This window comes from Saccopteryx bilineata, chromosome 6 (genome assembly GCF_036850765.1).
Source record: "Saccopteryx bilineata isolate mSacBil1 chromosome 6, mSacBil1_pri_phased_curated, whole genome shotgun sequence".
Classification (NCBI taxonomy): Eukaryota; Metazoa; Chordata; class Mammalia; order Chiroptera; family Emballonuridae; genus Saccopteryx; species Saccopteryx bilineata.
The window spans coordinates 140,388,423-140,400,833 of NC_089495.1; the positions used below are offsets into that span (position 1 = coordinate 140,388,423).

Consider the following 12,411-nt stretch of genomic DNA (forward strand, 5'->3'; position numbering starts at 1 on the left):
GAGCGTTTCATTTCTACTTGAGTTTGTGCTTTTTTTTGTGTGTGTATTAAAAAAGCCTTCCCCTGACCAGTGAGCATAAAGTGAGTCTCTTGTATGTTATCAAAGGTATTGCCTCTCATAAAGGTGTTGCCTGTAAGTGACCAGGAATTGGTTTTTGTATGTAGGGGCCCATAGTCTTTCTTTCTAACGTTCTTATTGGAAGTCTGTTGTCCCAGCACTGTTTCCTGAAAAGATAGCCTTTTACTCCTGCTTTGAATTGTCACTGTGGCCCTGGCCAGTTGGTTCAGTGGTAGAGTGTTGGCCTGGTATGTGGATGTCTTGGGTTTGATTCCTGGTGAGGCACACAGGAGAAGCACTCATCTGCTTCTGTTCAGTATTGAATCAATAAAAAGTTTAGGGATCCAGTAATGTTCCGGATATATGTTAATGCCACTAGTAGTGGTATCTGCTTCTCCACTCCTCCTTTTGCTTTTCTTTCTCTCTTTCCCTCCTGTAGTCATGGCTCTATTGTAGCGAGTTGGCCCTGGGTGCTGAGGATGACTCCATGGCCTCTACCTCAGGCACTAAGAAGAGCTTGGTTGCTGAGCAATGGAGCAAGTCCCAGAAGGGCAGACCATTGCCCCCTAGTGGGCTTGCTCGGTGGATTCTGGTTGGGATGCATGTGGGAGTCTGTCTCTGCCTCCCCTACTCTCACTGAAAAAAAAATTGTCATTGTGGTCATACATCACATGTCTGTTAGGGTGTGTTTCTGCTTCTAGCCTTGGCTCTTCTGTGTAGCCATTAGAGTTAAGTTCTGTGAAAACAGACAGACAAAAACCTATTGAGAGTTTGATCCAAATCACAGTGAATCGATAGATAGATCAACTTAGGGAGAATTATTGTCTCCTTACAATGACTCCTCCAGTTCAGTCATGCAGTACATTTCTTCATTAATTTAGATCTTCCCTAATAGATTACAATGATGTTTCTAAATCATTTACATTTTTTGCATGGGCATTCACAGATGAGATCAGCTCATACTTTGCTCGTACTATTCTTCCTTAGATGTTGTTTTTGAGGTTGAGCTAGTCTCACAAAGTGAGTTGGAAGATGTTTTCTTTCCTTCTGTGCTCTAGGTTTTCTGTTTCTTGGCTGATGGGCAGAGGTCTTCAGTGACATCACGTGTCCTTTGTGGGAGACTTGAAAGGAGGGACTCCCTTTCTGTCTAGTGCTTTTCTGGGAGAGCCGAACTGCCTTACACACATTTAACCTCTGAAGACAGGTGGTCTTGGTGTCCTGGTATCTTTGACAGTTGTAATGGCCTGATGCTCATGAAGCTTGTCCTCTCATGCTGACCCATTATTTATCTGTTTGTTTTAACAGGGAAGTGATTGAAAAGAAGCCAGAAAAGTTTAAAGTCCAGTGTTTGACAGACATCAAAAATCTCTTTTTTCCAAATACAGAACCCTTCTATGCTGCTTTTGGAAACCGACCAGCTGTAAGTATAGACGGGGAGTGAGGTGTACAATGCTCTGGGGATCCCGTCTCTCCTGACAGCTGCCCCTGGGTGCTGGCCTGGGTGGTGTGAAGCCAGGCTCTCATCCCACTAGAGAGAGCCGGCAGAGCCGCACGCCTGTCTCTGGGGGCAGGGAGACAAGTTAGCTCATGGCTTCTCATTTTGTTTGAAGGTTGGCTGGTGAGTTTCAGGGTGAGATGTGGAATGTGGGACTAGACACATTAAATTCCAAGTTACTTGCTAAATTAGTAGAACAAGAACGCTGGATAGGATTGGATGCTTCCTACCTGACAAGAACCACAAAACCAGTTCTTAGCACAGTGTTGAATTCAGCGTCGCAAGTTCTGAGTACAGTAGCCCCCACCCCCCAATTTATCCATGATTTCTGTTACTTGTGACCAACTGCAGTCTGAAAATGTGAAATGAAAAGTCCAGAAATAACAGTCCATAAGTTTTAACTTGCTCATGCTTCTGAGGAGCAGGATAAAAATCTCGTGTGTCCTGCTCCGTCCGGGCTGGAGGCGTTGTCCCCTTGTCCAGTGTGTCCACTGTAGATGTCCCTGCCTTGAGGTTAGTCACATAGCAGCCATCTGGGTTATCAGAGCGACGCGTGGTCTGGCAGTGCTTATGCTCAGGTCGCCCTTATTTTGCTTAGTAATGCCACACACACACCGTATTTTTGTATTTTTCTGAAGTTAGAAGTGAGGAGGCAGGTAGACTCCGCATGTGCCCGACCGGGATCCACCTGGCATGCCCACCAGGGGGCGATGCTCTGCCCATCTGGGGTGTTGCTCCATTGTAACCAGAGCCATTCTAGCACCTGGGGCAGAGGCCATGGAGCTATCCTCAGTGCCCGGGCCAACTTTGCTCCAATGGAGCCTTGGCTGCAGGAGGGGAAGATAGAGAGACAGAGAGGAAGGAGAGGGGGAGGGGTGGAGAAGCAGATGGGTGCTTCTCCTGTGTGCCCTGACTGGGAATTGAACCCGGGACTTCCACATGCTGGGCCAAGGCTCTACTGCTGCGCACACTATTTTTATTGTGGTATATTGTTAAAATTCTATCTTATTATTGGTTATTGTTATTGATCTCTTGCGGGGCCTAATTTATAAATGAAACTTCACCAACAGTATGTAAGTCTAGGAAGAAAGCACGGTATATATGGGGTTCGGAACCATGCGCAGTTTCAGGCGTCCACTGGGGGGCTTGGAATGTATTCCCTGTGGATAAGGGGACCACTGTGCTGTTTCATACGGCGAAAGAGAGGCCCGGATTTTGTGTCGACAGCCCCAGTTTGCTGGGAAGTTCGGCATTCTGGAGAACAGATTTGGGTAATCACTTCCCAGTGAGAAAATTCCACTTTTGAAGCTCATGCCCAAGTAAATGGGTTAGAAAATAACTTTAAGGAACGTTGGGGTTGCTGGGTCATGCTGGGTGGTCCACTCTCTAACTCCCTTCCCGAATAGCCCAGCAAAGTGGGCCAGAGGGGAAAATGGCTTCAAAAGTTTCACGTCCACAGAACATCTTCCTCCACACTAGATGGAAGTATAGGTCTGGTTAATGAAAATGTCATAATTTCACATCAAACCTGAAATATCCCGTGTTTGCATTTACAACGAACTCCTTTGTTTTCTAACACTTTCCCAAACGTAGGACGTGTATTCATACAAGCAAGTAGGAGTGTCTCTGAACAGAATATTCACGGTCAATCCCAAAGGAGAGCTCGTGCAGGAGCATGCCAAGACCAACATCTCCTCGTGAGTGTCCTCCGCGTCGGCCTCTGCTGTGTCTGCACTGCCCTCCTTACCGTCTTCATTTTGGAGTGGTCTTTTATTGTTTACGGTATACCTTCTGGTCCTTTGTTGCCTGTATTTTAATCTTTAAAGGAAAATATATTTTAACAACTTGTAGCCTGACCTGTGGTGGTGCAGTGGATAAAGCGTCGACCTGGAAATGCTGAGGTTGCCGGTTCAAAACCCTGGGCTTGCCTGGTCAAGGCACATATGGGAGTTGATGCTTCCTGCTCCTCCCCCTTCTCTCTCTCTGTCTCCTCTCTCTCTCTCTCTCCTTTCTGAAATTAATAAATAAAATAAAAATTAATTTAAAAAATTAAAAAAAAAACAACAAAAAAAACCAACTTGTATTTTGTCCAAAACTTAATGTTTGGACCATCTGGATTAAATCAGACCCCTCTGGTCGGACACTCACACTAGTGGTTACATTCTGCTCCCGAGTGGAACTGAGTGTATTTGAAGAGTAGTGGTTTTGATTTGCCAAGTTAGGTTTAAAAGCCTAGAATGCGAATTAAAAAGGTCACCAGACTGAAATACCACAGGACACTGTATTTAGAGACGAGGGACTGTGCACCCTGTCGCCCTCGCCCGCTCTGGTCCTCTCACCAGGAACACCTGGAGGGCTGTGGCGATCCTCCTGGGGTTGGTCACGGCCGGTTCCCCAGAGGCAGAGGGCTGGACTGGGTGGCTGTCACCAGGCCTTCTGGCTGGCTGCAGACTCTCCGTTGACTTTGACGTGTCTCACTTTGGGTTCCTAACTTCTTAGACCGGAGAGCATTTCCTCATCCCCTGTTGGGAGCTTTGCCCCTGGGTGACATCAGGCAGGCAGGTGTCATCCTGCCGCATCCCTTTCAGAGGCTGCTCCTCTTTCTTCTGGCCAGGCCTGCATAGACCCGGAGAATAGCCCTCTACCAGCTGAGGTCCAGCCTGCTTCACACAGCTGCCCACGGCCAGCCCTTTCCCAGCTGTCCCCGCCTGCGTTCTAAGTGGCCACCCCTGATGACAACACAGGTCCCTCCTTACCTCTCTCCCTAACCTGTCACATTCTCACATGACAGGCCTTCCTCAATTTGAAGAAGATCTAGTGGGTTTTTATTTTGGGTCAAAAAGAACTCTGAACTGATTGGACACTACCCAGAAATGACAAATGTTTCTGCCCGGGTGGCAGGTCTGGTTAGAGGGAGCTTCAGGGAGAGATTCCAGCATGTACGAGGGTTTGCCCAGGAGGCCCGGGAGGTCACCCTGCTCACTGAGGCCCGGGCTGAGCAGACATTTTGCCTGGGCCTTGCCCGACAGTGGCTCTGCGCAAGGAAGAAAGTTGTCGTGGAATGTCTAGACCAGGGATGTAGCTTTTCCTGTGAGGGTGACTTTTCCCAGAAGGCCCACTTTCCATATCTGGTGCTGAACTTGGAACAACTGTTTCAAAGCCAAGTGGGTGCCTGCCTCCGGGACCCTAGGACACTGTCTCTCAGAAGTCATCTGAAATGTCCTTGGGGGGTTAGGGGCCACCGCCGGACGTGTGGTCGCTGCGTTCTCCCTTTGCAGCTGTGCCGGAGGAGCCCTGGGCGGGGACGGCTGCCTCAAGCTGAGCCCACCACTCAGCACAGGACAGTGGGTTTGGGTCTGGGACCCCCCACCCTGCTGAGCAGCGAGCTGCTCCCTGCGGGTGTAATGGCCCCCTGAGCCACAGAACTCAAACAAATCCGTCTTAAAGCCAGGAAGCATTGTAAACATTTGTTTTAATCCCCAGGAAAGACATAATTCTGGCTTGTTAAGAGATTTTTTTTTTTTCATTTTATGCAAGTACAATCTTTCTCAGAAGCCCTTTGGAGATCCTTTATTAAATACACACACCCACCCTTACTTAATAAGTTACTCTGTGCAGGAGAATGTGCTAATTCCTAGAGGCTGGGCTTCTGGAAAGCCCCTTTGGTCCTCAGCAAATTGGAAATGGAGGGACCCAGAGACTTGTGAGAGAGGACTCGGGTGTGCAGAGAGGGACCGGGGTGTGTGCAGAGGGAGGACTGGGGGTATGCAGAGGGGAGGACTCTGGGGGTGTGTAGAGGGGGGGCTGGGGTGTGCAGAGGGGGAGCTGGGGGGTGTGCAGAGAGATGAGTTGGGGTGTGCAGAGGGGGGGCTGGGGGTGTGCAGAGGGAGGAGTCGGGGTGTGTAAAGGGGAGGACTGGGGGTGTGCAGAGGAGAGGACTGGGGGTGTGCAGAGGGAGGAGTCGGGGTGTGCAGAGGGGAGGACTCTGGGAGTGTGCAGAGGGGGGCTGGGGGTGTGCAGAGGGTAGGACTGGTGGTGTGCAGAGGGGGGCTGGGGATATACAGAGGGGAGGACTGGGGTGTGCAGAGGGAGGACTGGGGTGTGCAGAGGGAGGGCTGGGGTGTGCAGAGGGGGGGCTGGGGGTGTGCAGAGGGAGGACTGGGGTGTGCAGAGGGGAGGACTGGGGGTGTGCAGAGGGAGGACTGGGGGTGTACAGAGGGGGACTGGGGATATACAGAGGGGAGGACTGGGGGTGTGCAGAGGGGGGGCTGGGGGTATGCAGAGGGAGGAATCAGGGTGTGTAGAGGGGAGGACTGGGGGTGTGCAGAGGGGGGCTGGGGATATACAAAGGGGAAGACTGGGGGTGTGCAGAGGGGGGCTGGGGGTATACAGAGAGGAGGACTGAGGGTGTGCAGAGGGAGGACTGGGAGTGTGCAGAGGAGAAACTTGGGGGTGTGCAGGGGGAGGACTGGGGGTGTGCAGAGGGAGGACTGGGGCTGTGCAGAGGGGAGGACTGGGGGTGTGCAGAGGGGAGGACTGGGGGTGTGCAGAGGGAGGACTAAAGGTGTGCAGAGGGAGGACTGGGGTGTACAGAAGGGAGGACTGGGGGTGTGCAGAGGGGAGGACTGGGGGTGTGCAGAGGGAGGACTGGGGGTTTGCAGAGGGGGGGCTGGGGTATACAGAGAGGAGGACTGAGGGTGTGCAGAGGGAGGACTGGGGGTGTGCAGAGGGGAAGACTGGGGGTGTGCAGAGGGGAGGACTGGGGGTGTGCAGAGGGAGGACTGGGGGTGTGCAGGGGGGACTGGGGGTGTGCAGAGGGAAGACTGGGGGTGTGCAGGGGGAGGACTGGGGGTGTGCAGAGGGAGGACTGGGGGTGTGCAGGGGGGGACTGGGGGTGTGCAGTGGGAGGACTGGGGGTATGCAGAGGGAGGACTGGGGGTGTGCAGGGGGAGAACTGGGGGTGTGCAGAGGGGGGACTGGGGGTGTGCAGGGGGAGGACTGGGGGTGTGCAGAGGGAGGACTGGGTTTGTGCAGGGGGAGGACTGGGGGTGTGCAGTGGGGGACTGGGGGTGTGCAGAGGGAGGACTGGGGGTGTGCAGGGGGGGACTGGGGGTGTGCAGGGGGAGGACTGGGGGTGTGCAGTGGGGGACTGGGGGTGTGCAGAGGGAGGACTGGGTTTGTGCAGGGGGAGGACTGGTGGTGTGCAGTGGGGGACTGGGTGTGTGCAGAGGGAGGACTGAGGGTGTGCAGGGGGGTACTGGGGGTGTGCAGTGGGGGACTGGGGGTGTGCAGAGGGAGGACTGGGGTGTGCAGGGGGGACTGGGGGTGTGCAGGGGGAGGACTGGGTTTGTGCAGGGGGAGGACTGGGGGTGTGCAGGGGGAGGACTGGGGGTGTCCAGGGGGGGACTGGGGTTGTGCAGGGGGAGGATTAGGGGTGTGCAGGGGGGCTGGGGATATACAAAGGGGAGGACTGGGGGTTTGCAGAGGGGGGGCTGGGGGTATACAGAGAGGAGGACTGAGGGTGTGCAGAGGGAGGACTGGGGATGTGCAGAGGGGAAGACTGGAGGTGTGCAGAGGGAGGACTGGGGTTGTGCAGAGGGGAAGACTGGGGGTGTGCAGAGGGGAGGACTGGGGATATACAGAGGGAGGACTGGGGTGTACAGAAGGGAGGACTGGGGGTGTGCAGGGGAGGACTGGGGGTGTGCAGAGGGAGGCCTGGGGGTGTGCAGGGGGAGGACTGGGGGTATGCAGTGGGGGACTGGGGGTGTGCAGAGGGAGGACTGGGGGTGTGCAGGGGGGGACTGGGGGTGTGCAGGGGGAGGACTGAGGATGTGCAGGGGAGGACTGGGAGTGTGCAGAGGGGGGACTGGGGGTGTGCAGGGGGAGGACTGGGGGTGTGCAGAGGGAGGACTGGTGGTGTGCAGGGGGGGACTGGGGGTGTGCAGAGGGAGGACTGGGGGTGTGCAGGGGGAGGACTGGGGGTGTGCAGGGGGAGGACTGGGAGTGTGCAGAGGGAGGACTGGGTGTGCAGAGGGGAGGACTGGGGGTGTGCAGAGGGAGGACTGGGGGTGTGCAGAGTGGAGGACTGGGGGTGTGCAGAGGGGAGGACTGGGGGTGTGCAGAGGGGAGGACTCTGGCTGTACAGAGGCCTGGGCTTGGCAGTTTCTGGTTGGAGGTGCCCGGAGGTCTGAAAATTGCATATTCAGTACAATGCCTTTCTTTTCTTTCTTTCTTTCTTTTTTTTTTTTTTTCTCTAGTATAGGCCACAGATGTTAACATACAGCTTCTTGGGAACAGACAGAAAACAGAGTGAGGGAATTGTGGGGAAGGTTGAGAAACATGGGCCTCCTAAGGATAAGAATTAGCCAGGGCTAATTGTCTCCTAATAATAATCTGTTTTGGAGGAGATGTGTTGACCATCCAGGATGCACTATGTTATTGTTGCCTGTATGATTTAATTTGATCCTCCTATGGACAGTGTGGCACAGGGTTCAATTCCTTCCCTTTCCAATTGAGGACACGGTGGCTTAGACAGACATAGCCATTTTCCCAAGATTTCACTGCCAGTAAATGGCAGAGCTGAAGGCCAAATCCATGTCCCCTGAGCCTGGGGCCAGTGTCTCTCCAGTGTGCAGAGGAGCCGTCTCACGAAGTTCTAAAGACCTGAGATTCTTTCCTGTGATGCCTACGTGTTGTGAGCTTCGTGATGGTGGCTGTCCCGCTGCCACACTGACATCTCTTGTCCTCCCCTGCTTCTGCTCTCTCTCTCTCTCTCCTTCCTGCCACGTCAGACCTCATCGCCTAGCCGGGGGCGGCGGCTTCTGCTTGGCGTGCCTTTCTATGTCCTGTTCATTAGCGAGGAATCGTTCTATAACGCCCTCCGTTGTGTTCACCTGCAAAGCCCATTCCTCAGGGCCATAGACTTCCCCTGGTTTCTGAATGCAGCGCAGGGAGCGTGGCAGGTGTTCCCCTTGGCCAGGTGTACCTCGGAGTTGATGACGTTGTCCATTTCCTCCCAGGTACGTGCGACTCTGCGAAGTGGTTGACCACGTTTTCCCATTGCTGAAAAGAAGCCACTCTTCAGACTTCCCCTGCTCGGACACGTTCAGCAATTTCACCTTCTGGAGAGAGCCGTTGCCCCCATTTGAGAACCAGGACGTTCATTCCGCCTCGGCGTGAACCGTTCCAGGCCGCCTCCTGCTTCCGGCGAAGACCGGGCCCTCATTAAAGGACAGGTTTTGGTAGCCGAGGAGCTGCGCTCGGGAGCCTGACATGCAGTTGTTTGCTTAAGAGCGGAGAAAGTGGAGGCTCCCTCTCCCCGCCTGCTGCCCCAGGGCTGGCCTTCCTAAGCCGCTGCGGAGGGTGCACATTCATGGGCGCGGCTTCGGGTGCATCACGGCGGAAGGCATTCCTCGGTTGTGCTGTGAAGCCAGGGACACGGCTGTTCTCCCCATGCAGTACGTTCTCGGTTAATGTGCAGTGGGTGCCTGTGAGCAGAGGTGACCGCCCGGGTCCCTGCCGGTGACAGTCTGTACTGAGGAACGCCAGATGCACACAACTGCAGAGTAGGGGCGCACATCCCTGGTGGCCATGTGCACCCCTTTAATGCACCCGGCGGACAGATATGCGGGGCCATGGGACCCGAATCTGGGGTTTCTGAACGGACTTGGCCTCACTGTTCTGGGCCTTGGCCTTATGGCTGTTCCCTTGTAGTGTTTGCTGACTGGTCTAATTTTTAGGCGATAAGTTCTTTTTTTTTAATTCCCTTGGTTAAAGATAACATCTATGTCATTGGCATACTCCCTACCGCCACCCCCTTTTTGTGGCTCGAGGCTGAAATATTTACGCCTTAATGCATCTGTGGCTGGCATTTCACTTAAGAATGTGCTTTGTCCAGCTCTTTGTAACCATGCTATGCCCCCAGGTCAGATCACGGCAGATACTCGAGGGTGGCGTTCTGGATCAGTCCACGTCCCGCCAACGGCCCCTTGTCCTGCAGGGTGGCGACGAGGAGGCGGACGTGGAGGTGGAGGCGGACGCAGAGGCGGACGCAGAGGTGGACGTGGACCGAGCAGGCCTGGTGCCACATGGGAGATGTCTGTTTCTATTGGGTACTCTCAAAAGAAACTGCTTGGTTTTTAAGAAAATAGTTTCAAGAAGTTAAGTTATAGCCTTTGTAGATATTATTTATTCCTTTACTCTAATTGGGTTATTGTTCTAAGCATTTAGCCATATTCTTTCTATTATAACTGTCGTCGATGCATTAAAAACATAGACATTAGACTATCCAAAGAGCCTTACTCCAAATATCTCCCCACACTGACCTTCCTTGGGGATTTATGAGTAATACTTTTTATTTTCCTTAGCTTTTTTCCACTCTAAGGGCGAGTGGCTAAGTAAGGATTCGAGTGACATTCTTGAAGCTGTTAGGGGATGGCTCTCTCACTTGTTTATTAAACTGCCTTGTGGAGAGAATGTGAGAAGTCAAAGAATTATTTTGGTAAAAATTTAGCTTTATTTTTTGAAGTATTATTTTTCTAAAGAGCATTTTCCTCCAATGATTGAAATGCTTTCCTATTTAAATTGCATTGAGAGAGTTATAGGAGGCAGCACATTGGAACGGTCAAGTGGGATTTTACTCTTTCTGTGAAAGAAAACGCAGAGATGTAGCCTTGGTGCGGTTGGTGGGCTCCCTGGTGAAGGAGGACTTCCTGAACAGTCCGCGCGGACCCACAGACAAACACGCATGTGCAGAGTCCCTTTGGGAGGCTTTTCAAATAATTAAACAGAGTCCTGCCTTAACTACTCTGGGCGTGTCCACTAGTGACTTTTAGAGGCTGCGTCCTTCCTTTCTGTCAGGAGGATGTTTCGGGGTGAATTTTAACTGTCGTGAACTAAGCACAAACTCAGGGACCTGCGGAGGCTTGCATTGCCCTGCTTCACTGCAGGAACATGGCTGTGAGAGTGGGTAATGTACCGTCCATGCCATCTGCCCTTTGCCAGGACGCGCAGCCTCGGTCCCCTCCACGTGCAGGCGTGAGCCTGTCATCTGGACCTCCCACACCAGGCACTCTGAACCAGAGCAGGCCTTCCAGAAAGTGAAACTCTTGGATCTGTGTCAAGTTCAACCCCCAGAGGCTGAAACATTCACACCTGCCTCTGAAGAACGAGACTTGTACATGGGAGACACTCATGCGTGTGCATGTCAGTTTATGTGTTTGTGCAAACGCACCCCAGTACCCAAACCCACAGTCACGTGCTGAGTGCTGCATGTGCACCGCACACGAATCACTCCAGAGTGAAAAGCCATCAGATGCTCATCACCTGTTGTGGGGAACAATTTATATACCTGGTACATCGGAGCAATGGTTGCATCTTTAAAGAGAATGCCCCTTTCGATTTGAGCTGTGGCTCACGACTTTACATCTACTTTATTCACAGTCCCTGATCTGTGTATGCATAGGCTGGTACAGTGATACATATCATTGTAATTCTTCACTGTGTTGTGCTGAATACAAAGCTAGACACTGGTAATAAAGGAGGCCCATGAACAACTTCTGACGATCGAGTGCGTGAATTTTAAATGGCTTTTGGTAAGTGATTAGGTTGCTGACTTTCCCGTGTGTGGTATCAAACATTTTATTCTCAAGGGAAAAGGAAAGGAAAGGCTATGAACTGTTCAAAATCTGGAATAGAGGAGCTAGCCTTTTCTGACGCCTTTGGTAAATCCGCCCTTCTGTACGGGGGAGGTGGGCGGCCGCCAACGGAGAGGACAGGACTGCCCCCTGGGTGTGTCCGCCTGATGGGAACTGCTGGGGGGGGGTCTCACCTACATGTACGTGTCCTGCTGCCCAGGGCCTGGCCTGTCATGGGTGTTTCCCACATGGCTGTTCCCTAAGCGGGTTCTGTTCTGTGTTCTTCATGTGATGGCCAGCCAGGTGCAGCCACAGAGAGGACATGGGAGAGGCTTTCTGCACAGGAAAAGCGAGTGTGTTATACTCAGGAGTCTGAGGAACGGGAGGCAGGGCCACCACGCAGGGCCACAGGGTGGTCAGGAGGCAGATGGCAGGGGCGAGGGGAGAGTATAGGCTCTTCTGGGATTTCTGCGGGAAATGCGGGGCAGGGCCGTGGTCAATGATTTAGGGTTGGCTGGGTTGATGAATTTCAATGGGCTCTAAGGCTGAAGGGCTGGTCCCTGGCTGCCTGGATCTGGTGTTGGGATGGTTGAAGCAGAGGACTGTTGCCTCCTGGGGTGTATGGAGCAGCAGGCTATATATCGCACACATCACCAGTTGGCTCCACCCGGGCCCTTTGCTGTCCCTGGGAGATGGCTACCCACTCTCCCCAGCCCGAAAGGTCTGTACGATGTCAAGACCCTACAGGACTAGAGAAGAAAAGCACAAGCAGCACCGGTTCCCTTGCCTCGCATTCCCGTCCTCGGCTGTGCACCCTTCTCTGTGGGTACCCGGTTCATCTCTCATTTTGAACAAATCAGTCAAAACCCTTGACTGGTTCACCTAGATCACTTGAAAACTGTCATAATTCCTATTCATTTTGTGCATCTTTGACATGCCCGAGACATCCTATTGATTTACCTGCGCTAGTAGCCTAAGGATTTCTGGAATAAATGTAAGAGCAGTGGTCCCTAAATGCTTAAGAGATGGCCACATAGGGTGCCAGGCTGAATTGCTTGTGAAGCCCGGGCCCACAGATTTCGTCTCTGGATGTCTGCAGAATCAGTGCTCGTGCCTATAGAAGACAAAGCAAACCTCGTCTGGTTGAACAGCGCAGATTTATTCCAACACGATTTCCGACTGTCAGCTCTTTTGTCTGTAAAGCAACAATGAACATTCACTGTA

The 12,411-nt window shown here is 52.8% G+C and overlaps 1 protein-coding gene across 4 annotated transcripts in view; it reads left to right on the top strand.

Annotated features, from left to right (window-relative positions):
* The window catches only part of LPIN1 (lipin 1), a 126,347-nt gene extending 115,236 nt beyond the window's left edge, over positions 1 to 11,111 (top strand). For all 4 annotated transcript variants that reach the window (XM_066234024.1, XM_066234025.1, XM_066234026.1 and 1 more), the window contains 3 exons: positions 1,363 to 1,477; positions 3,146 to 3,249; positions 8,572 to 11,111. In XM_066234024.1, coding sequence (XP_066090121.1) covers positions 1,363 to 1,477; positions 3,146 to 3,249; positions 8,572 to 8,731 — 379 coding nt within the window. In that variant the 3' untranslated portion in view covers positions 8,732 to 11,111. The remainder of the gene's footprint in view (positions 1 to 1,362; positions 1,478 to 3,145; positions 3,250 to 8,571) is intronic.
* Positions 11,112 to 12,411: the final 1,300 nt, after the last annotated feature.